Source organism: Aotus nancymaae, unplaced genomic scaffold (genome assembly GCF_030222135.1).
Source record: "Aotus nancymaae isolate 86718 unplaced genomic scaffold, 86718_ANA_hifiasm-v0.15.2.pri h1tg000014l, whole genome shotgun sequence".
NCBI classification, from domain to species: domain Eukaryota; kingdom Metazoa; phylum Chordata; class Mammalia; order Primates; family Aotidae; genus Aotus; species Aotus nancymaae.
The window spans coordinates 47,152,874-47,177,370 of NW_026988425.1; the positions used below are offsets into that span (position 1 = coordinate 47,152,874).

The window sequence follows — 24,497 nt, forward strand, 5'->3', positions numbered from 1 at the left end:
TGCTAGGCATTGAGGGTGAGAATATAAGTTCTTATCTTGAAGTACTTTAAGGACTTCCCAGTCTAGCAGGACACTAGTGCATGTAAACCAGTTACCTTTAATATAAAGTGATACATCCTATGGGATAAGTGTGTAAAAGCTTTGCAGACACAGAGGAAGAATGATTATCTGTGGGGAGTTGGGGGAAGTGACCTTGAGGTAGCCTTTGACAAATGGATGAGAGTTCACCGGGATAAGAATTGAAGAAAGGTATTTCCAGAAGCAGGGAAAACTTTGGCAGAATTTCAGTTGAGAATACAAGATGTTTCAGGGAATTGCACATATTAAAGGGTGGCCATAACTTGACATTCTGAGCCAGAGTAGTGATGAGATTGGAAAGGTCAAATGAGCCTTCTTTTAATGGGTCTAAAATACATTTAAAAAGTGGGACAGCATTTATTGGGTGATGAGTTTATAGATGTGTCTGTGTGTGTGCGTGTGTGTGTGTGTGTATTTTGGTACAAGAAACTCTTCTGAGGAAATAGGTCATTAGATTCTATTGATGTCTCAAGGTGTTATTTTTGTTGTTACTGGTTTGGTTGTTCTAATTTCTGCCCTTTTAAAGATTCAAATAATAACTTAAAAGCAAAGAGTTGCAAGAATACATGGAACGGTGAGAAATGATTGGTATTAGAAAGCTTTATAAAACTGCAATACTGTAAGGAAATTGCAATTGTAAGGAAAATTGTCCAATGCACATTCTCATTTATCTGCATTTATCTTTCTATATCCTGTTGACCTTTGTTGGTAATTGTAGAAACTCCTTGGCATTTCTTTCTTCCATCTTTATATTTTCTTGATATCATTAGAAATAGAAGTTCGGTTCACCTCTTGCACGCTGACCAATCCTAAATTATGTGATGACCTATTTATTTTGCATCTTCCCTGAGTGCTTAATGTTCATGAACTAGAAATGGCCAGTAGAAAGTCAGTAAGTGTCGCTTAATTTACTTTAATATTTATTAAATTTCTCCCAGAGTAAGGAATTATGAGTTCCTGGAGCAGCACATGTGTTTCTTCCTTAAAGTAAATTTCAGTTCCATGGTGAGGATTATTTGCACATCTCTGAAGAGGCAATGGTCCATCCAGACTAAATAGCACAAAGTTAATGCATAAAATAAGAAAGTGGACTGTGGACAAGTCCTGAAAAAATTATGCAAAGAGGAAGGAACTAGTGAAAATTCTAGCAAGTCAGTATCTTTCCTGGTCAGTACATTTGTGTAAGCAAATTGAACTTTAATCAGAGTGCCAATTTGATTTCCAAAATCTTTTTTTCTTTTTCTTTTTTTTTTTCTTTTTGCCCTTGGGAGTTGAGTCTCAGTGATGTACACCAAAATATGAATGTAAGATGACAGCTCCCATAACAAATCACCCTTGGCCAGATTTCCGCCATATGGTTGTGTACCTCACCTACCTCTGAAGTTAGCACATCTCCACCTTTTCGTACTTGTGCCATTTCAGATCTGCTGCTGCTGGCCCATTCCTTGTTCTCAATGTGGCTGAAAGTATTAAGATTTTAGAGAGTAGGAAATGGATAAAGATAATAAAGATTATTCAATCAAGCTCTTCTATTGTGTGCCTTTTTTCTTCTCTAGGAAGCAAGAATGGCACTGTGATTTCATTGTTGAAATAGTTAATAGGGAAAATTTTTAATAAAAAGTCTTAGAGAAGTATCCTGTTAATACATCTTCAAATGTATAATGATAATTATTAGGGGAAAATTTAAAAGCATTTTTTGTCATGAAATACTTCAAGCAAACAAGAAAATTATGGGGAATAATATATCAAATACCAATGTGCCCTCTACCCAGCTTTGCAAAATCTAAACATTTTTCTATAATTGTTTGTTTTTCATAAGAAATAAAACTTTATTAGGATTTTTGAGAAAGTCCGATAAAGAACAAATCTCTTCCTCACTTGAGGTCAGAACCAATTGGGAAATGACAAAGAATCAGACCGATGAATCAGCATGGCTGATGAATGAAATTCACACTACTGAATCCCAGACGAGGCTGTCTACACTCTAGCACCAGCTGAGAGCCTAACACTGGACAAACAAAGCAAAGCATTTTCTTTCCATAGGCAGGCTCACTTCTAAAAGAAAATGAGAGAGAGGACAGGGCTCCCCATACAGTGTCTCCTTCCAGACTTGCCAATCAGTTAAATGTGAAAGAAGAGCAGGTTGAGAAACAGCCTAGAAGTATTACAGCTAGTGAAGCACTCTCCATATGGAAGGAAACGGCAGAAGTGGAAAGTCGGCATTTCCCTCTAAAAATATATAAAGTTAAAGCCATATTTTTATTTCCTTTTAAACTCTTATTTTTTTCTCCCCCTTCCCTTACGCAGACGTAGACTCTACCCTGAATTTTAAGATCCTTATATATAACAACTACTTAGTCACAAGTGTTGTGATGCTAAGTATCAGAATGCTTCCATTTAAGGGAAATATTGGCTGCCGGTTCTTGGGGATATCGATGATAACATCTGTATTTACTTCAGTTTCAAGATACTCTTGTAGACTAATGGAAAGAATGTAAAAGATGATGCTACTAGATAGGAATAGAGTTTGGATCCAAGGATGTTACCGCCCAGCTAAAGTTCTAAGTGCTGAAAGATCATCCTGGTCCTAGCAACAGCAATTATAACAAAGAAAACAAAGTTTAGAGTTATCTCAAAACAGAAAAGAAAGCATCAAAAAGTTATCTCTTTCCTCTGAAACAAAAACAAGCATTCTAGTGACCCTTGCCTTCTGAAATAGTTCAACATTCCAGGCTACTGAGGCTTTTCTTCATTTCTTATAAACAAACTTTAATGTCCTTTAAAATGCTTTCTGATTTATTTTCTAAGCGTTTTCAGGTGAATAACAAGTTACATTCATTTCGCTTATTTTCTCTTCATAAACTGGGTAAGTTTTTAATTGAGCAGAGGAACCAAAATCCTTCTGAGTGAAGGAAATGTTTGACAGTGAATGATATAATGGGAAATTGCTATAGTAAGTAGCTAGGAAGTAGCTAGGAAGGGAGAGAAATTATACAGAATCATTTTAGTTTAAGGGGCAGTATGTGATTGGGGCAGTATGGAGACATTGAGAAAAATAGCCTTTACATACCATAGGAAAATCAATAGTGGCATCTCTGGAATATGGAGTCTCTAGTTAAGGCTACTAGGTGACTCTAGGATGGACAATTTGTTTTTATAGATTTTTGGGTTTGGTTGAGGTACACTGTCAGAGTGTGCATAGCATTTCATTTTATTAGCTTCATGGAGGCCTTAGTTTATTAATGTTAATGATTGACCACTTGTGTGTTAAACCAGAAAGTATTTAGATAGTTGAATTCCATCAAAAAAGAAATGTTATGAATCTGTATACTTTGCCTCCTATTTCTGAGAAATATGACATATTAAAAAAAAAAGATCAAGGAAAACTAAATCTAACACCTTTTTAAGGCCCATAGCAAAATAAAACAAAGGTAGACCTCATCTTATGTTTTGATTATGTCCTGAAAACCGTGTATAAAAGTTTAAACATTTGTAGAAGTCTAGGCATGCTCCATTTTTGAAAGAATGTGGTAGATGACTTAAAATGCTAGTAATTATTTTCCAGTCTAAATAATCACAACATTGATTCAGGGTGTAGTGACTCATGCCTGTAATCCTAGCACTTCGGGAGGCCAGGGCAGGCCGATCTCTTAAGCCCAGGAGTTCAAAACCAGTCTGGGTAACATGATGAGCACTTTTGTATTTTTCTGTATAAAAAAATACAAAAATTAGCCAGGCATGGTGGCATGGGCCTGTGGTCTTAGCTACTTGGGAGGCTGAGGTAAAAGAATTCACCTGAGCTGGGGAGGTCGAGGCTGCAGTGAGCCGTGATTGCAACACTGTATCCTAGCCTGGGTAACTGAGTGAGGCCCTGTCTCAGAAAAAAAAAAAAAGTCACAATATAATTTAATAGATTTTTTCATATGTTGGAATTTCACTAAGTGAGGAATACCTGTTATATGTTATAGGTGATACCATAATGCATATGAATGATCATATTTCTAAAAAACTTCATGCTTTGACTCCTAAATTTCAATAATCTAAATAAATGCTTTGAAGTATATTTGAAAATGTTATTTTTTTCATTCATTTCTATGTTGTTTTTATTTACATCTAAGGGTTTTCACTAAACAATTTTAGCTTCAAACTCCAAATTGTACTATTAGGGAGAGGGAGAAAAGCTTTTGGCTCTTCTTGTACTCTTTGGACATTAGGTAACTGGGTACTGTTTTTTGCAGATTTTTAGGATGTCATTAGTTCAATCTCAAAATCAAGTCTTACCCACCTATCCTATGTACTCTGTCCATTGACGTCTTAAAAGAAAGAACCTGAATAAAAAGTTGTACCTTTATTAGCAGGTTCTTTTAAATGAATTTTATTAATTTACATATAATTTCTTCTCAGTAAGATATATGAGCTGGCAACACATTACCAGTCCTAAGGTTATTTTTATTAGTATGTACAACAGGTAGTTTCATGGGTCAGGAAAGCAGAAATAGTGTACAAGGTTAAAGACATGATTTCCAATTCTCTAATTTCCACTGGCATTATTAACCATATAAATGAACAAAAAAGAAATAGGATAACTCCCTGTCCCAAGGTGAAGCAAAGAAAGTAAGTGAAGTAGTAACTGTGTCTCCTGTTTAACCCTCACACTTGGACATGTGTACACCTTCAAAAGCTCACATCCAAGTAATCCAGAAAAATTAGCCTGTTACATAGTATAAGAGACTCCACAATGGAATCTCTTAGTGCCTGGAATGTGCAATTGCCAGTTAAGTCTAGCAGGTAATTTAAAAATCATTTATTTTACAGTATATACTACTGCTTTGCTTTACTGACCCTCAGAAATACCTGCTGTGTATACTAACAAAAATCTCTTTATAACTGGCCATGTCTTACTGAGAAAAATTATATGTAAATTATTAAAATTTATTGGAAAGTTTCCACTAATAAAGGTACCACTTTTATACAGATTCCTATACATGTAAAGGCTTCCAATATCATATTTCTGGGTAAATACTTGAATAGGATGCCACCCTGCCTTGTTTTGAAGTGTAATATGCCTTTCTGTATGCAGCACTCCACACTGTGCAGTCATGGAAATTAGTGAGTTCAGCGCTGAGGATGCCAGGGCAGCTGGAGAACAGAGTTCTATGCTCATATGGCTTATACAAACACACAAGTTGTGTTTCCCACAGTGGGATCCAGGGACCCCTGAGGTTCTGCAGCTTTTTTATTTGGTAAAACATAGATCCGAAAGATGATGCTGATGTGGTGAAGGGGGTTGGGTTCTGAGACTGTTTATGAGTTTTAGAGATCAAGAGTAGGTCTGAGAGGAGCTGGCAAAGCAGGCAATTATTTGTGGTGGGAGGATATGGGGAAAGAGCAGATGTCTGTAGATACTACAAAAGGAAAATAAACACCATGAAAGAACAAGCTTATGTAGAAGAATTTTAAAGGGAGATTTTTTAACAAAGGATGTTTGGGAAACACTCTAGGAGTTTAGTATTCTGGGTAGCACTTATAAAACGGGACACATTCTTACAGCCAGAATGACCTTTATACTAAAAGTATTTTTTTCTATTTATTCCATTCCATCCCATTTAACAAACTTGTATTAAACAGCTACTTTGTGCCAAGAACCATACTTCCTTGCCTCCTTTCCACCAGACAGACACAGATACACACATATACGCACACTCACTTTGAAGTTCAAATACCATTTGTAATAACTGGAAGGCCACAGGACTTTAGCACTAAAATTCAAAACAATTCACTCACTATGACAAGCTGAAGTTAAAAAGCAGCGTCCCAAGATGAAACTTGGAAAATGCTTGAATACTGAGGTGTTTATTTAGATTGGCTTTTCTAAACTTGTTGATGGAGGTAGCTATCTTGCTGACATATTACATCATTTCTGATGAAAGAACCCTGGTAAGATTTATTGAGCCAGCTTTTCTTCTTACATTAATTGGATTAGGAAGCTGCAATTGTTTGAAGGAGACACTGAGTTGCATATATTATTTTTTGCATTTTCTGTATTAGCGATTATGATGTCATTTCCAAATGCTTGTGTTGATTCTGTACTCATTGGTCAAGGCCCTATAATTGTTTGTCATATTTTAATTCTCTTTGTTTCCCATATCTTTGCCACTAGAGGTTTTTGGCTCCTCCTCTTCAAGATTATAATGCTATAAAGATGGTAATTTCAAATTTCAAGCCAACTGGAATGATGTAGTACTATAGAGTTTTTGGATTCAATTATACTTTGAGTCAAATTTTATCTTTTACAGCAACCATATACATCAACACTGAGATCAAACTCACTTAGCCTATTAAGAGTAATAAAACTGATTAAAATTTCTGACCCATAAGAAGAATATTATAAAGTTGTTATACATTAAGGAAAAGGACTCCCAACTTTCACAAACTCTTATTATTAAAATGTTTTTCTTCCAACCCTCTGTATTGCCTCAAAATGGAATATATTTCATCTGAATTTCAGGAGATAAAAGTAAATTTGGAATTATAGAAAATATTTAATATGTCACCTTTTAGTTATAGTGAGAATATATGACTTTAGGAGTTTATACCATATGAACAAGGGCGAATTAACTCTCTCCACCAGGAGGCTTTGGCACAAGAGGTAAGAACTACTAAAAATGTACCAGGGCTCAGGCTTGGGAAATGGAGGGGCCTCTCTAGCTCTTCATTATATGGCTCACACTGTCCAGATATGCTTTCTGATTCTCAGGTGGTTCAGATCTATGAATTCATTAGTAGGACATTAACACACTAGAAGAAGCCACTGCAGGGCCACCGTGTCCTTGTAATAGACTTGCAACAATTAAAGTAAGTTAGAGGGGAGTAAATTTTCAGTAGAGTGAAAGGAGGCCCAACTTGTTATTGGCTCAGATCATAAGTGGTATCTCAGATATGTCCACATTTTGAGGAACTCAGATGAGAATCCAAGGGCTCTAACTGAGTGAACTGGTGTCATCTGCACTCCTCCTCCCTGGCTAGCTCTTCCACTTGGAAGGCCTGACACCTTCATCTTAGATTTTCTTTATGTGTGTCATTGCAGCCAAGTTTAGAACCAGGAAATTTTCTATGAAAATGAATCAATGAATCTGCTGTCTCATCCCCACTGATGTAACATCTGCATCGTGTTTCAAGATAGTCATCAAAATGAGGGAAAAGTTCTCTTTCGAAAGAAAAATCAACTCTTGGATTTTACCTGTGAAATCAGTTAGCTCATTTCTTGATCATTCTCTTTTGCTAAATGCATAATTTGTATTTCTCACAGCAAATAATACCTGAAAGTTATTTGTAAGCTCATTTTAAATATGATAAACTGAGGTTCACAGAGGTAAAATCACTTGCCATTTTCTTTTCAGGAGCATAATTTTTTCCCTCCCTCCCTTCCTTCCCTCCTTCCCTCCTTCCTTCCTTTGTTCTTTCCTTCCTTTTTTTTTTTTCGGATGGAGTCTCATGCTGTTGCCCAGGCTGGAGTACAGTGGCATGATCTCAGCTCACTGTAACTTCTGCCTCCCAGGTTCAAGTGATTCTCCTGCCTCTGCCTTCTGAGTAGCTGGGACTACAGGTGTGCACCACTGTGCCCAGCTAATGTTTTTGTATTTTTAGTAGAGATGGGGTTTCACCATGTTGACCAGACTGGTCTTGAACTCCTGACCTCAGGTAATCTGCCTGCTTTGGCCTCCCAAAGTTCTGGGGTTACAGGCATGAGCCACCTTGCCTGGCCTAGCATCATCTTTCTATGACTGTATTTTCACGGCCAACCATATATTCAACCCAGAGTAAAGACTTGGTTATATTTGTGGAGTAGTGGAATATATGAATGAATAAATAAATGATATAGATGAAAGGATTAGTTCATATATCTCTAGGGATCACTATCTTTCTATACTACCAAGAAATTTGCCCTAAAAACCATTAATTCACTGTAAAAACATAATTATTATTATGTCTTATCTTAATCTTATGTCATTATTTCATTCTTTATATTAAAAATAATAAAAATAATGTAACTTGTATGATTTCTCCTATTTATTCTTACATTAATTGTATTGGGAAGTTCCAATTGTTTGAAGGAGACACTGAGTTGGATATATTATTTTTACATCAAATATAAATTGAATCAACGTATGTAGGAAGTTAATGAAATAAAGCAGTAGCATTTTAATACATCTCTCTTTTCACCATTTGATACCCTCTTGCCTTGGCTTGGAATTTTTAATATTCAGAATTGCATTAGTTGTCAAATATTCCCATCTGGATATTCCTAGATTGGGATTTCTGGGCCACCTAGGTCCAAAGACCGACTTTCTTTATTAAGTAGCAAGCAACTAAACAGGCTACAGTAACACTTCTTGGAACTCAGGGATGTGCACAGGAGGGTGGCTTCCTTCAGTCTGTCAACGGCCTCTGTCACCTCCATTTATCCTTTTTCTGCCACGTTCTTTTCTCAAATCCTCCAGAGCTACAAGACGATTAAGAGCTATCCTGAGCCATTTGAGGATTGTTGAGAGCTGGGTTGTTATTTTTATTTTTATTAGTCAGACCAACTCAGTAGCACCCTAGTTACAGAAATCCTATGATTTGACCTCATAAGATCAATGTTGAAATCTTGCTTCTGTCATTAATGCAGCCTGGCTTTTGGCAAATCACTCAACCTCTCTGGGCTTCAGTTTCCTAATATACAAAAAGAGGGGAATGTCTGCTGTTCTGCCTACCCTCTACAGATTATTGAATAGCTAACTATCATTACTGTTATTAATATTATAGTTTAAAATGTTTGTAAGCAGAAAGCACTGCAGAACTGTGGGTTTATTCTCCCTCTCTCTTTTTTAATTTTCTGACATATCAAATTCCATCCTGGGGTAAAGAAATTACTCAAAATTTCTTTTTATAAGAGATACCCTTCAACACCAGCAATTTCATCTTTCTATTTTGTTTTTAACCCTTACATATATAGCATATATGACCATATTTGAATGGGAGCAAGTCTTCATTTTGTTCTACCTAAACCTGTAAGTTCTAGCTGAAGTCCTTCAAGAAGCTAGATCTGGAGCTCTGTGGCCAGGACTTCCCTCTTTACACAGCCTTTCCACTCATTCCCCAAATCCTTTCCAAACCATTGCTAATGTAGAAAAGTCTCCTTCCCAGATTTACCTCTCACGAGATGTAGTTATGCGGACTAATATGTGGCTGTCTTCTAAGCTCATCCTAATATCATTTTTTACTAGCCCTTTCTAGTTTTAGGCCTAAGATGTAAAAATGGAATTAATATGAATAGTGGTTACTTCTTTGGACTTGGAATCCTGTGGAAATGTGGGCACATTTCTCTGCCTTCCAGAACTTTCTTCTCCTCATTTTCAGAATGACGATAATAATGGTATTTAATTATGGAGTTGCTGGCAAATTAAATCAGAGTAACACATGGTCAGTACAAATATAGTTGTTATTATTTCTAAGGGGAAAAATTACTGGTTTTCAATTGCTGGTACTTGTGAAATCAGAATTTACTTTTGACCTCTGACTATGTTTATTTCCCATTATTTTTAGTATTTATTTCTATATTGGCTCTGTAGCCACCTCAGTGTTTTGCTTTTTTTGAGGGTGTGGAGGGGGAGGCTTGGTTGTGAATAAGTACAATTTTACTTACTTCTGGTACATAACGTTCCGAGACGACTTAGTATAACAAAATGCACATTGAACTAAAAGTTATGAAAAGCTGCTTATATTGTTTACTCACTCCTTTAAATCAAAAGAACTAGACGTAATCTATTTTTTTATGTCATCTCCTGTTCTTCAGGCTCTTTGGTGCCTCAGAAAACATAAAAGAACCTGAATTACAATCACTTTGGGCAAATTGCCTGTAGAATTCCAAGGACAGGAAATGAAAAAAGAAGTACACACCCCCAGACATTCCGCACAACATGTAGAATAAATAAACAGGCCCCAAAAGGAAACCAAAACTGCCTGGTCTTATGTTGAGGAGAGGGTACCACAAATGGCTTTTGGAGAAAATGTACTAAAGATGATGACATGCTAAAAAAATCCTTCGAGGAGGGTAAAATTGACCCTGATTAAAGAGGATCCCTTTCCCCTTTTCTCTACAGCATAGTGAGTATTTTTAATTTAGGTAACTTCCACCACCTGTATTGACATCATGAAAAAGAAGTACCACATAACAGAGCTGTGCTTCTCAAACCTTAATAAGAATGGCTGCCCTGGGGATCTCGTGGAAATGTAGGTACTGATTCAGGGAATCTGGATAGGACCAGAGGTTCTGAATTATTCACAAGCTCCCAGGCAACACAGATGCTGCTGGTTTCTGAGCCATGGCTGGTTTTCAGTCATCTTCTTCAACAAAATAATTGGTGGTGGTGTTCTGGTCTTTATCTGTGGAAGAGTGGTTTTCAACTGGGGACAGTTTTGGACTCATGGGAATTTGGCTGTGTCTGGAGATTTTTGATTATGACAATTCATGAAGTGCTATTGGCTTCATGTGGGTAGGGGCCAAGGATGCTGCTAAACACCCTACAGTATACAGGATAGCCCCTCATCACAAAGAATTTTCTGACTCAAATGTGAATAGTACCAAAGTTGAGAAACTCTGCTGCAGAAGTATTATTTTATGCATTTCTTATATCAAAAATACTTTGTTGAAATTTTTCAAAAAATAAATACACAAAACCTATGAGCAAAGAATAGGAGCATGTACTACAGTCATGCATCTACTAGCAATGGGGATATGTCCTGGGAACTGTGTCCTTAGGCAATTTCATCATTGTGCAAACATCATAGAGTGTATTTACACAAATCTAGATGGTAGAGCCGAGTACACATCTAGGCTACATGATATTACCTATGGCTTCTAGGCTACAGACCTCTATAGAATGTTACTATACTATATACTGTAGGCCACTGAAACACAATGGCAGCTAGGTGCGGTGGCTCACACCTGTAATCTCGGCACTTTGGGAGGCCAAGGCAGGTAGATCACTTGAAGCCAGGAGTTTGAGTCCAGCCTGGCCAACATGGCAAAACTCTGTCTCTACTAAAAATACAAAAAATTAGCCAGGCGTGGTGGCAGGCACCTATAATCCCAACTACTTGGGAAGCTGAGGCATGAGAAGGTACATTCAGAGATGGCTAAATTCAGTCTCCATTGTTAAAACCACCATATAGCCATATAGATCCTGAAAAATCCTAGTCTTATAAATTGTGAGTGGATTAAATTACTCTAATGTTTTAACCTTTGCTCTCTATGAACTTTTTCATAAATATACTTTAAATCCATACTTTTCTAATTTATAATCTTTAAGTTTTGGCAACAATAGTAACTGCTTTTTCCTTGAAGAATAAATTGATCAAAGAAACAAAAAAGGATACATCTGTATGTCTATTTGTAAAGTCTTTCTTGACCTCCCCTACCTAGAAGTAATCTTTAAACTTCTAAAACCTCCTTTCTTATTTTTTAAGAAATCTCTCATGGAGACCATTATTAAATACAATATAGTTATCTGTGTGATACTTTTTCCTCCCAGATTGAAAAATTCCTAAAAGCAATGACTCTCTTACTAACCTTTTTTAATCCTTTATCAAAATCTAGCACAACTTTTTGTACACAGATGGGCAGTAACATATTTGCAGACTGACAGACAACACATTGAAGGAAGAAGTATGCCAGCTGTAGTTAAAGATGAACTGGCAACTATTTCATCTTAGTTAAGGAAGATTTTATGGAGATATAAATTTTCAACTAAGATTTTTAAGAGGAGAAAGAGATGAGATTTGGCAGTGAAAAGAAAATGTGTACCTAGGATTTGGGAGGGTCTCTGCAAGTATTAAGACACAGGTTGGGACAAATATGGTTGCAAGATCATGAAGAGATTTGTCTAGCTGGCATGAAGGAAGCAGAAAAAGAATAGAATGAATTGCACAAGTCCTTTTATATACATTTCCTGTTCATTCTTCAAGGGCAATAGAGAACAGCTGGTTAACATCTTCTGTATAATAGTCTTTCATACATTTGAAGACAGTTTTAAATGCTGCTTACTCTCTAAACTAAATACAGTCATGCACTGCATAATGACGTTTCGGCTAATAGCAAACTGCATACACAATGGTGGTGTCATAAGATTATAATACAATAGCTTTAGTGTACCTTTTCTGTGTTTAGATATGTTTAGACACACTAATACTTGACTTTTTTTTTCTTTTTTAAGGCTGAGTTTTGCCCAGGCTTGAGTGCAGTGGTGCAATCTCTGTTCATTGCAACCTCTGTCTCCTGGCTTCAAGCTATCTCATGTATATGAGAGTATATATTTAAAGTATATTTATGAAAAAGTTCATAGTGAGCAAGGGTTAAAATATTAGAGTAATTTTTGAGACAGTCTTTCTCTGTCACCCAGGCTGGAGTGCAGTGGCACAATTTTGGCTCACTGCAATTTCTACCTCCCAGGTTCAAACGATGCTCCTGCCTCAGCCTCCTGAGTAGCTGGGACTACAGGTGTCCACTACCACACCTGGTTAATTTTTGTATTTTTAGTAGAGATGAGGTTTCATCCCGTTGGCCAGACTAGTCTCAAACTCCTGATCTTGGGTGATCCACCCACTTCTCAAAGTGCTGGGATTACTGGCATGAGCCACCGTGCCTAGCCCCCTGGAAAGAATTCTTAGTTACATCTAGGAGAAGAATATTTTGGAACTTCACAAGTATACTTTAAAAACCAGTACCAAAGCAGGAATTTGGCACCATCCAATTTGAGATGGTGTTTCCAGAACTTCTTTAGGAGACAGTCTCATTTACTAAGAGTTTCCACTACCTGTACTATGAGAAAATTAAAGAGAATCAGCCCTCATCAAATATGCAGTATGTGCCAGGCATTGGGTAAACCCTTTAGATATATCATGTGAGTTAGTCTGGATAAAAGGCCGTGAGTTTATCAACAGCAACATTATAAGGAGGCTTCAGAGAATTAGTATAAGTTTCCATCCAAAATTTGATTAAGGAAGGGAAACAGAGCAAATCTCAGGCCTGCATAGGAAGCCATCTCTGGGTGCAGACCACCAGCTTGCCTTTTCCTTTCAAAGCAGCAAGGAGAACATCTATTCTTATAAGGCTTTACATGATGATATATGCATCCCCTGTAGTTGAAATTGGAAAATGAGCTGTTCAGAGTTCCTTGGTGGCCATGGTTTTCTGTAGGGCTCACTGCTGGAAAACTATCTGCAACTCTATTAGTCATATATGAATCTGAGTTTCTGCCTGCTCTTTTCCACATATTCTGAAATCTGCAGGAATAGTGCAGATATTAAATTAGTATGGAAATTTTTGAATGTTAATACTTGTGTTCTTTAAAGTTATTATGGATGATTTACAGTTAGTAATAGAGTTAAGAGTGGAGACCTTCCTTGGGTTTTCATACTTTGAGCTTCATTGTTTTTTGTTTTTGTTTTTTTTAATAGGAACACAGCTTTTGATGGTAACCTTAACAATGCCTTCTATAATTCAAAACATGATGGAATCTTAGTTAACTTTATGTAACTGGATTTTGTTTTTCTCCTAAAGTTGTTCTAGGCTTCTGTGCATCATTCAATGTTGATGTGAAAAATTCAATGACTTTCAGCGGCCCAGTGGAAGACATGTTTGGATACACTGTTCAACAGTATGAAAATGAAGAAGGAAAATGGTAAGCCAGCGGGTTTTGTTGTTGTTATTTACTTATTTTGCAAGGTAATGGGAAATATTATTTGACTACAGTTTGTTTTATGAATGAAACTTTAACAGAATGAATTATTTATGATAGAAAATGTAGTCTAGTCATTTGGCAATGAAAACTAACTTAAAGTAAAAAAAGAAACATTCCTTGGCAATATTAGAGGAAACCATTAGTGATTTCTGTTGATGCCTGGGTTAATAACCTCAAGGAAGGTCTGTATCCAAAAAAGCTATTGTTTCATAATTATGTTCTTTTGGCAAGAATTCTTTTTTTTTTTTTAATTGTCAACAGTGTTTTTATTTATACCTACAAAAAGAAAACAAGATGGTATCAAAAGGACAATTTACAAACTAAGAGTAGTAACATAGCTTTCAGCATCCTGTGCCTGAACATCACACATCTACAAATCTTTCAAGTCTTAATGCAACAGGAATGTGTTTGGAGACCAGCAGGAACATGAATAGAGCACTGATCCCAAGCAATGGCAAGAATTCTTTAATTGTTCTCTTTTCAGAGTAGCTTAAATGCACCTGTCTGAAATTCAGTAGGAAGGATTCGGAGGCAAAAATGAGATGGTGCTTTGAAAGTGTTAATATCACTTCCATGATTTGTGGCTTTACTGACCTACTGAGTTTGGGCTAATGTTTATGATGAACGTTATCGGGTTTCTTGCATCTACCTTCAAACCCTTTAATATTGGCTAAGTTCATTGTAGATATGATTTTTAAAGTATATTTAACTTGTTGAAAATTATAAAGACTGAATATTAGAGCTCTTTTGCTTAATATTTAATAGAATTTTTAGTAAATGCAATTTTTGTTTAATTGAACATTATAGAAAAAAAGAGCAGGAGTTAAACGTTAGTTTAATAACTTAAACTAAACAAGCCTCTTTTTCTAGTAGCTATAATAATAAGCAAAAGGAGATCTATATCCACTTAAATAACAAGGATCTATGAATCACTATAATTATTTCACTAATAAAAATGTGGATTTTCTGCATTTTGTTTTATTTTTTAGACTTGGTTAATATGATAATGACCTAAAGATTATAAAAAGTAATGAATTTTCACTTTTTTTTAAGTACATGATTGTATGCTATGTATAAACTAGAATTTGTTGAGATACTTCACTCTTTTATTCTCCTTACAAATATCTCAGATGACAAACCGAATGCTAGATCTAAGTGTTAATGTTCCCTTTCCCTCCCTCCTATACTCTCCACCCATCCTATCACCCAGTTTTTAAGGTTAAATGGGTTAAGCCCTCCCTCTAGACACCAAATTTATTCTTTTAGAAATTATACCTACATTTCAGGTACCTCTGGGAGAATAATGGTGAGTAGACCAACTGGTCAGACTTTGTGCATAAACTATAATAAACAGAAATGCAGTACATGTTATTCTTAGAAAGCTTAACTTCACATAAACACATATAAAAGTTAATTTTCACTAATTACTAACAGTTACATACATTTTAAAGAGTAATATAGTGAATAGCAAGCTTTAAGACTTTTAAACTTTAAGACTACTTAAAATGAAGTGTCCCTTTAAAGGATAGTCAAATATTGTTAAAATATTTTATAAAATTCTCATTTACAATTTCTGATATGAGAAAAACCTGTAAATTTTCTTTCTCATCCAATCCTGTCTCTCTGAGTTTAAAAAAGTTTGATGTCAGAAGCCCTTAATTATATAAATGAACCTTAGTAGAATGAAAAGGGGTTCATATTCCTTCTTAGAAGCTTTAGTGCCCACATTTGATCTCTCCAGTCTGTTTCTCATTGTAAGAGCCTATCCTATTGTGAGATTTCCACCTTTAAATTCTATAGTCCCTCCTTTCAAGGCACCAGAAGTCAAAGCAGTGGAAAATTGAGAAATCAGGCCCAAATGAAGCCATGATGTCATGAGGAATGTCCTTCCTAAGGTGATTCTGTCTTTGTAGAACGTTAAGGTATGGATGAGGAAAAAGAAAGAGCTAACGTTGGGAAAGGAACAAAAGAGTGCATAGATTGGATAATAAGAGTAAAAGTTGCAAGAATGTTGCCAGTGGTCTGTCTGAATGAATCTACACTGGACTAGACTTTAGGCAGACCATTCAGAATTTGACATACATCTGTAAGGTAATGTTAATAAGATGCTACCCTTTTTGAGATCAGGGACTATGCTTTATATCTTGGTTTACCCATGAAATTGAGCTGAATTGTCTCTGAAAATGTTTGTTGGTGGGTTAGACTTCTTTTATTTAGCCATAGCATAAACATGAGTCAGTCAATCAACAAGTATTTATGTAATACATTTTATGTATCTGGCATTATGCTAAATTCCATGGGAAATGTTTACATATAAAACAAATACAAAAGCTTTAACCTAGTCAAAGAGATACACGAAATGCTTAGGAATAGAGAATAGTGCCAACAACCAGTGCAGAAGAGATTATAAATTCAATGGGAATTCAATTTATAGTCATCTACACAGAAGATGACTCTTGGTTCTTGACCTAAGTCTTGAAAGATGACTTAACTTTCAATATGAGAAGAAAAAATGTCACTCCAAGTTTGGGAAACCACAAGAGCAAGGGCACAGACTTGAGAATAAGTGAGCGTGTTGGTAAGTAAACAGCTCTCATATTGGGATGAAAGAAGAGGAAAGGGTGATGGCAGATCTTGAAAGACAAACACAGGAGCTTGTACCTAAGATGAGGACATTGAGAAGCCATTGTAAGTTGTCATTTTATGAAACTTCATTTGAGAAGTTACATATAAATTGGATTGGAAAATGCAGTACCTGAAAACTAGGAAATATATAGACAATCAAGAACTATAATCTAGTACTTAAGGGATGAGTCTTCAGGCTGTATTATGGGCAACTGGAAGAAAAAAGAAAGGTGTATTCAAAACAAATCAACATGAATCAGTAACTCTTGGTGGAAGTTTGGAAATGGTAAATAAAGGTGTAGAAGAGGTCAACAGACTCCAAAATTTCTGTACTGGCTCATTGGGAAATGGGTAGTCATTGACAGAGAAAGGGAAATCCATTTATCAGGAAGTGGATGAGTCTCTTTTTAAATGGCTTGAGTTCAAGGTGATTTCCAGGTAGCTGGAAACCTCAAAATGGAATGCGGGTAAGAGGGAGAAGTCAATGTGGTAGCGGAAATGCCTAGAAAGCAAGGACTGGTTTTGCAGCCCACTTACAATCCTGGGCACTACCCCACGTCTAGCATGAGGCCTTATGTATAATATGCACTCAATAATTACTTGTTGGCTGAACCACTAAATCTTGCTTAACACCCTGTTATCGTCAATTAAAAAAAAAACAGCTGCATAAAACGTAAAGTTAAAAGTCACTCTCCTAGGGAAATGCAACTACTTAGAACCTGAGCTGAAATGGATTTCATCTCTACACTCAGCCTGGTGCCTTTTTCTTTATTAGAACTATATTTAAAAGTAAATGTTGTTAAAAACTCTTTGTGGTAGGTACCAGATTTTACATGTTAATATGTGTGTGAGTTTGCAAGCATTTGAATGTAGATGATATCAGAAGCCTAAATCTCACATTGATATTTAATATTTACAAATATTTTATGGAAAAGTTGTGAAAAAATCAGAGCAACCCAAAAGATGTGGGCAATTGAACTTAAAAGTAAGCAAATTACAAATACTTAAATTTCCAAACTTTTAAGGATAACATGGTAGCAGCATATTGTTCTAAATAGATCCAGGATCTGGTAATGCAAAATAAACTGTAGAAACATGTTTAGATGTTCTGTAATTGTCTATAAAATCAGATAGATTGCAGACTTACTTCAAGAAATTCACTACAGAATAATTGATATATTTTGGGGAACATGTATTTTGTTATTTAATTATCTCTAGAGGTAGGCCCCTTTATAAGTCATATTTACTGCTCATGTTTTGGAATTTCATAATCTCAGATTTTAAAAAAAATAATCCTGACCCATCTTACATCATGGCTATAGTATGCCTATAGAAGGAGCACACGTTGGCCCATGACAAGTACAGTCTGTGTATTTGAAAAGCATAGCTTTAATTCTTTAGAAAGAAGTACAAGTTAACAGAGAAGGTAGGCTTATGTCCTCTTTACTGTTCAGAAGTTTGCTGTGAAGTATAATTTACATCTGGCTCAGAAACCACATGCTTTCTCAGTAGCAGAACACATCATACATCTGATTAAGATCAGCCATTGTTCATTATGTTTAGCATGAGCTGAAGCATCCAAGTAATTGCAATGTGGTTCAGAAGAATTCAGAAAGACCATAATTGCCTTCATAATTTTGCTTTGAGGAAAAGAAATTCAAACATGCTCAGCACAGCACAAGCCTTCCAGATTTCCAGAGTCAGTGGTAAACATCAGCATGGTCAGGTCTCAGCTGAATGGGAAAATGTGAGAAGTCAGTTTGGGGCTTTCCACTCTAATCTGTTGCTGCTTTGCTTCATTCCTTCCAGCATGTGTGCCTACCCTTTTTTTTTGTTTGTTTTTTGGAGACAGAGTCTTGCTCTGTCATCTAGGCTGGAGTGCAGTGGGACGATCATGGCTCACTGCAATCTTTGCCTTCTGAGCTCAAGTAATTCTCCTGCCTCAGACTCCTGAGTAGCTGGGGTTACAGGCGCATGCCACCATGCCTGGCTAATTTTTGTATTTTTAGTAGAGACGGGGTTTCACCATGTTGGTCAGGCTGGTCTTGAACTCCTGACCTCGTGATCCGCCCATGCTGGCCTCCCAAAATGCTGGGATTACAAGTGTGAGCCACCGCGCCCGGCTGTGCCTACCCTTTTAATTTGCTCTTCAAGCAACCTTTCTTGGGGACTTCAGTGATGTCAGTGGGCCTGTCTGATCTCAAAGTAGATTTTTAAGATCCACCCTTGCCAACCTTCAACTCAATTTTTATCAATTATCAAAGACCTCATACCTTTTCCTTAGAAGACCCTGCTTTGTTCCAGATTTAGGGTGCCAATGGCTCATGTGATTGATGCCCTATTTCCAATATGTCTGTGCTGTAAAAGAAAAAAAAATCCTGCTAATGGAAAAAAAAAAAAAATCACTGCTCTCTTCCCTGGGGCAGAGAGACATTTTAAAGGTTGACACAATTTTCTGTTATGGATTTTAATATGCTTATTTTACATTGCTTATAGTGCCTTTCAAAGTTGACATTTCCTCTTTGCCAAACTTGTCATTTCTTTGGCTCCCTTCATTTCCACCCCTCCACCTTTTATGAGCAAATCACTGTGGCTGATGGGGTCACCGTGTAAGTTTCATTCTCTAAGATGAACAAATGCTTATTCCATTTATTTAAAAAGAAATTGGTGAGCAGAGTTCTCTTGGCACTCTGAGAGTGACTTTGGCTTGATCCATGTATTAGACATCAAGGCAGAGTTAGGTGAAAATGATGTTAATAAAATAATGTAAATATGAGACACTCTTCTCCAGGAAGCTATCTTTTACAGGGGGGAAAAGAAACATAAATATAAAACAGAGACATCAGACATCAGCTGTTCTTCAAATAAATATAATAATGGGCATAATAACAAGAATGATTATTGTGAATAGCAAATATTTCTGCTTACTAAATATTTTCATAATTTTACCTTATTCACGGAGAAAAGTTGTTTCTCTCACTTTAATGATCCTTGAGTTTATCAGACGTTTCTCCAGAAATCAGTAATGACGTCCAGAACATGTTCTGACCTTCTTAGTCTGCATATAAGTCATTGCAAAAACACCATATAAAAAGTAAGATCTAATAGAAATAAAATGTAACAAGTTAAAACCAACTTGCACTAATACTAATAGTTTATAAAACAATGTGCCTGGGTCTTCCCATTGACTCTGTGGGTTTGGGTGGATATCATTGTTATCATCTGTATTTTCTAGACAGGAAACCGAGACAGAGAATGAATGTCCAAAGGGTTAATATAGCAAGTATGTCACAGTGTCAGGACATGGAACATCAGCCTTCTGACTTTTCAGCCAATTCTCTCCCTCTAGCAACAAGGATTCTCTAGCTCTTTGACCTGGAGAAATACCCCTGGTGTCATTCAAAGGCATGTATAGCATTCTGCTTAAGCAGAATTTCTATCCTCTAAACTGGAAAAAAAAGATTTTACAATCCATATCTCTTGGCTGGTCACATAAGTCTAAATTCCCAGGTCTGCCTTACTCAGATTCTAAAGTACTTGACACAGTCATTAATTAATTCATTCAATAGATATTTATTGAATGCCTACTTTGTGCTTGGCACTAGTAGGAGCACTAAGGATGTATTCATGGACAAAGTAGAAAACCAAATCCCTACTATTGTATAGTTTATATTCTACTGGGGAATAGAGAACAGATATTAAATAATGAACTTAATAAACAGGTAGGTTATATTATATGCCAGAATAGGATCAGTGTTGTGAGAAAAAAACTGAGCAAGATAGGATTGAGAATACTGGAGATTCCTGAAATTCTGTAAACTCTATGCTGATACTTTTCTAGGATCTTGTTATTTTGATGCACCTTGAGAAAAGTGAGGCTTACTTAAGATTAAAGTGGTGAGATACATGTACTTCCAAGCTTGTTGTTAAAAGTTTCATGTTTGTTTTCATAGAAAATGGATACCAGGAAAATACACAAAATTAGCAGTCCTGTGATCTGCTAACCTAGTCTTTACTATTGGTCCCAACTCCCAAACTCCCTGTCTCAATCCAGGGCTCCTACATTCTACCACTTTCTGAATTCTCACTCCACAGCCTTTACTTAGAATATGCAATAGGCCATGGCTGAGATTGCTGTATCAGGTCAGTTTCCAATTACCACCATACTCTAAGTGCTCTCCATTGCCCTAGAGATCAAACAAACCCCAGACCTTTTCCTTCAAAACCAACTGCTTGCCAAATCTCAAGCTCCCTGTTCCTGTGTATAAGGAAGCTTTATGCTGATTTCTAGCCACCCATTCTTTCTCATTATCTTCCATTTTCAATCTTCATTCTCCTGTCTCCACACTTTTCCCTGGGCTATCCATATCTCCCTTTCCTTCCACCTTACGATTCACAATAGCTCTCCTGTTAGCATGCTGTACAAGACTCACTTTTCATCAGTTATCCTAGATTTTCCCCCATTTGATATTACATGTTTTCCCACTAGTGAGTCAGTTCTTCTCTACAAACTTATATTTGTTCTATTCAGATTATGGAATCTTAGAATTGGAAAGGACTTTGAAGGCCTAACTCCTATCCACTATAAAAACACCTTCCAAAACATTCCTGGCCAGCTGCAATCCACCTCTTCTCGACCAGAGGAGCTGCCTGACAGGCCCTATGTATGTCTTATCATTTTAAATCTTCATCACTCTCCACAAGCCCACCACCCCTCTACCTCTTCCCTAGATCTCACTAGATGACTGCAGCTACTATATTCCAAAGAAGAAAAAGAGAGAGAGAGAGAGAGAAGCTACTAGGTCAAAATTTAATCCTCACTTCCTGTTTCAGTTAACTATTGCTGCACAATAAATCATTCCAAACTTAATGGCTTACAGCAACAATGGTTTATAATTTCTCAATATTTTGTGGGTTGAATGGGTATTCCCCTATTGCCTGGGCTCACCATCTGGTCCCTCAACTGGAGCTCGAGTGTCCACCCTGGCTTTACTTACATGTCTGGAAACTCATGCTGTCAGCTAAAGCACCGATTCCCTTCCATGTGGTCTCTTATCCTCCATTAGCCACACTGGGCTTCTTCACATCATGATGTTCTCAGATTTCAAAAATAAATAAAATGGAATCTGCAAAGACCTTTTAAGGCCTAGCCTTAGAAGTCATAGTATCATTTATGCTGCATTCTATTTATCAGAACAAATCCTAGATTCAATGGATGGAAAAACAGATTCTACCTCGTGAAACAATAAAAGTCAAAGTCATGTTGCAAAAGTGTACACCATTCCAAACCATTGACCACACTTGCAAACTAATCAATACTGGGCCGCCCAGAGTGCTGCCTAGGGAATGGTCACTCTTACTCATTTTTAAGACAAACCTCTCCTTCTGGATCCACCCTGTCTACCTACTCAGAGATTCTACTCTCGCTCCTGTGAAATCAGGGTTTCTCTTGTTACCGGTTCTTTCTTGCCATCATTTAGCCATATGCAGCTTGCCTCCATGACAAATTTAGACACACCTCAACCCCTTAATGGTTTGTCATTGCCCTGTAAAAAAAAAAATGTCCACATTTATTAGCACAGCCCCATCTCCCTCATTTTTAGCCAAGTTACTTGAAATCTGCCACAAACATCTAGCTCTCATTCTTGCCTCGTATTCTTTATAAGATTTCCTTCTTTGGATTCTGTGATACCACTGTTTGCTGATTCTCTCTCCCTTTCTGATCACTTCTACCTAGTTTTCTTCCTTTGTTTATCGAAACCTTAAGTGTTATTTCACCCTCAGATGTCAGCATTTTGTGCTCTTCTCAGTATATTTCGAGGTGGTAATATTCCCTTTTAGGGGCTCATCCATGCCCATATCATGCTCATCCATGTTCCATGTGGTTTCTGAGAAGTTCCCCAGCAAGACTGAGCCCACTTGCCTACAGATGCAACTCATTATCGGTGCATCCTTTCTTGGCCTTTCTTCCTTTCCCCTGTTTTTTTCCCCATCTCCACACTTCTGCATACTTGGAATTGCCTCCAAAAAACTTACCTGTACCAAACTTTTTGTCTTGGATCTGCTTTTGGGGAAACCTGAACAAAGACAGCTTATATCCTAAATATTTACAGAGTTAGTCCTTCCATCCTCTCTACTTCCTTAATTCAAATCCTCATCTGGATTACTTTAGGAATTTGTATCTTGTCCTTTGACTCTAATTTTGTTCCTCTTCAATTTACTCGTGAAACTTCAAGCAAGTAAGATTTGTAAATCAAAAAGGAGATCACATTACACCCCTGTTTAAAAGCTTCAGTGGTTTGCAACTTCCCCCTACATATAATAAATCCAACGTTCTTAAAGTTAACTATGAGAACATTCATGATCTAGACTCTTTTTACCTCTCTAGCCTCAACTTCTACTGCAGCTATCCTGAGCTACTTGGCATTTATCAAAGGAGTGGTGTTCTTACTTCTAAGAATTTGCTGAAGTTGTGTCAAGTTCAGACTTATTCAATATTGCAATAGTACATGTATAGTTATGTTTCTCTCTCTAATAAGCAAACTAAAAATTGTGTTTTATTCACTTTTATATCATTTTATATCCTCAGGACCTGGCATAAATACCCAGCATGTAAAATGTTAATAAACATTAATTACTCTAACTAGCTTTAAATTAAATACTTTCAATAATTGTAGGCTCATTTTTTTCTAAACTGTTTTTAACTATAAAACGAATTTATTCCATTACATTTTTTAAAACTTTGAAACTATTGGGAAAAATAATCATAACTTCATCAATACAATTTGTTATTTTCTTGAGGTATTCCCTATTAGTCTTTTGACATAGATGTTAGTTGTTTAATCATCCGAAATGAGTATCTAATAACAATAAGAAGAACTAACATTAGATAGCACATACTATAAGCCAATTTTATATATGTTAACTTATTTAATTTTTTGATGATCATCTGAAATGGATACTTTTGTTATCTCCATTTTATAGATGAAGAAACTAAATCACAGATAGGGCAATTGACTTGTCCTAAACCATATAGCTAAGTAAATGGTAAAGCCATAATTAGAACTCATATAGGCTGGCACTAAAGTTCATGCTGTTTCATTTCATAAATTATTTAATACACGGAAAGTACTTAGAACAGGGCCTAGCACACAGTATAAATTCAATAAATCCTAGCTGTTATTATCATTGGTAGCATAATGAACATAGTAATTTGGTATTTTTCACTTTAAATTAGGTCACAGATTTTCACCAAATTAGATAAATTTTCACTTTGATTTCGATCATAATTTTTTATCCTACCATATGATCTTATGAACTACTTTCTAAATAAATGTACAATATGCTACAGAATGATCCTGTAATAATTAGTTTTTATTTACCATATTTCTTTTACTCTTTCATAACTATATATAACACTATGAGCATTATCTTTGTGCATTAAGCTTTTATTTTAGGTCATTTTATTTAGGATAGAGTCCCAGAAGTAAAAATTATGCATTAAAGGGTTTGAACATTTTTATAGTTCTTTATACACGTCGGAAATTGCTTTCCAAAGGCATTATATTAAAACTGTGTTTTGGAGTCTATTCAGTAGCTTAGTATCTATGATAGTTATAAAATTTATTTTCATTAATACTAGTATGCCTAAAGGGCTTACACAAAATAAATACCATTCCTTTTCAATATGACAGACTTTAAAATATTTAAATTTTCAAAATGTATGCCTAATCCATTTGTACCTCAATGCAACTTCTCATTTCTCCTGCAGGCATTCTTTTTCCATCCCGTTCTTTTTCCATGCCAAACATCCCCAGCTTTCCCAGCATCTTCTGACAAATTTACCAGACTCCTAACCATCTGAGTCATAGTCTCCTAAATACATTCCATTGTGCCTATGTCCCTCTTAATTTAGAGATTTCAGACATGGCCTGACCAGCACAGAACACAGAGGGAGATATCACTGCTTGACCAGGGCATCTATTTCCAGCAATGCAGACTAAAGTCACA

At 36.3% G+C, this 24,497-nt stretch overlaps 1 protein-coding gene and 1 long non-coding RNA gene across 3 annotated transcripts in view; one reads left to right on the forward strand and one right to left on the reverse strand.

Moving 5' to 3' along the window:
- Positions 1 to 24,497, forward strand: part of ITGA1 (integrin subunit alpha 1) — a 169,171-nt gene that overhangs the window by 46,874 nt on the left and 97,800 nt on the right. For both annotated transcript variants that reach the window (XM_064375966.1, XM_064375967.1), the window contains exon 2: positions 13,682 to 13,802. In XM_064375966.1, coding sequence (XP_064232036.1) covers positions 13,682 to 13,802 — 121 coding nt within the window. The remainder of the gene's footprint in view (positions 1 to 13,681; positions 13,803 to 24,497) is intronic.
- On the reverse strand, positions 18,761 to 24,380 carry LOC105715273 (uncharacterized). Its single transcript, XR_001107015.2, has 3 exons — positions 24,230 to 24,380; positions 19,437 to 19,545; positions 18,761 to 18,845 (listed from the first exon to the last, which is right to left on the reverse strand). It is a non-coding gene; the product is annotated as an uncharacterized LOC105715273 (long non-coding RNA).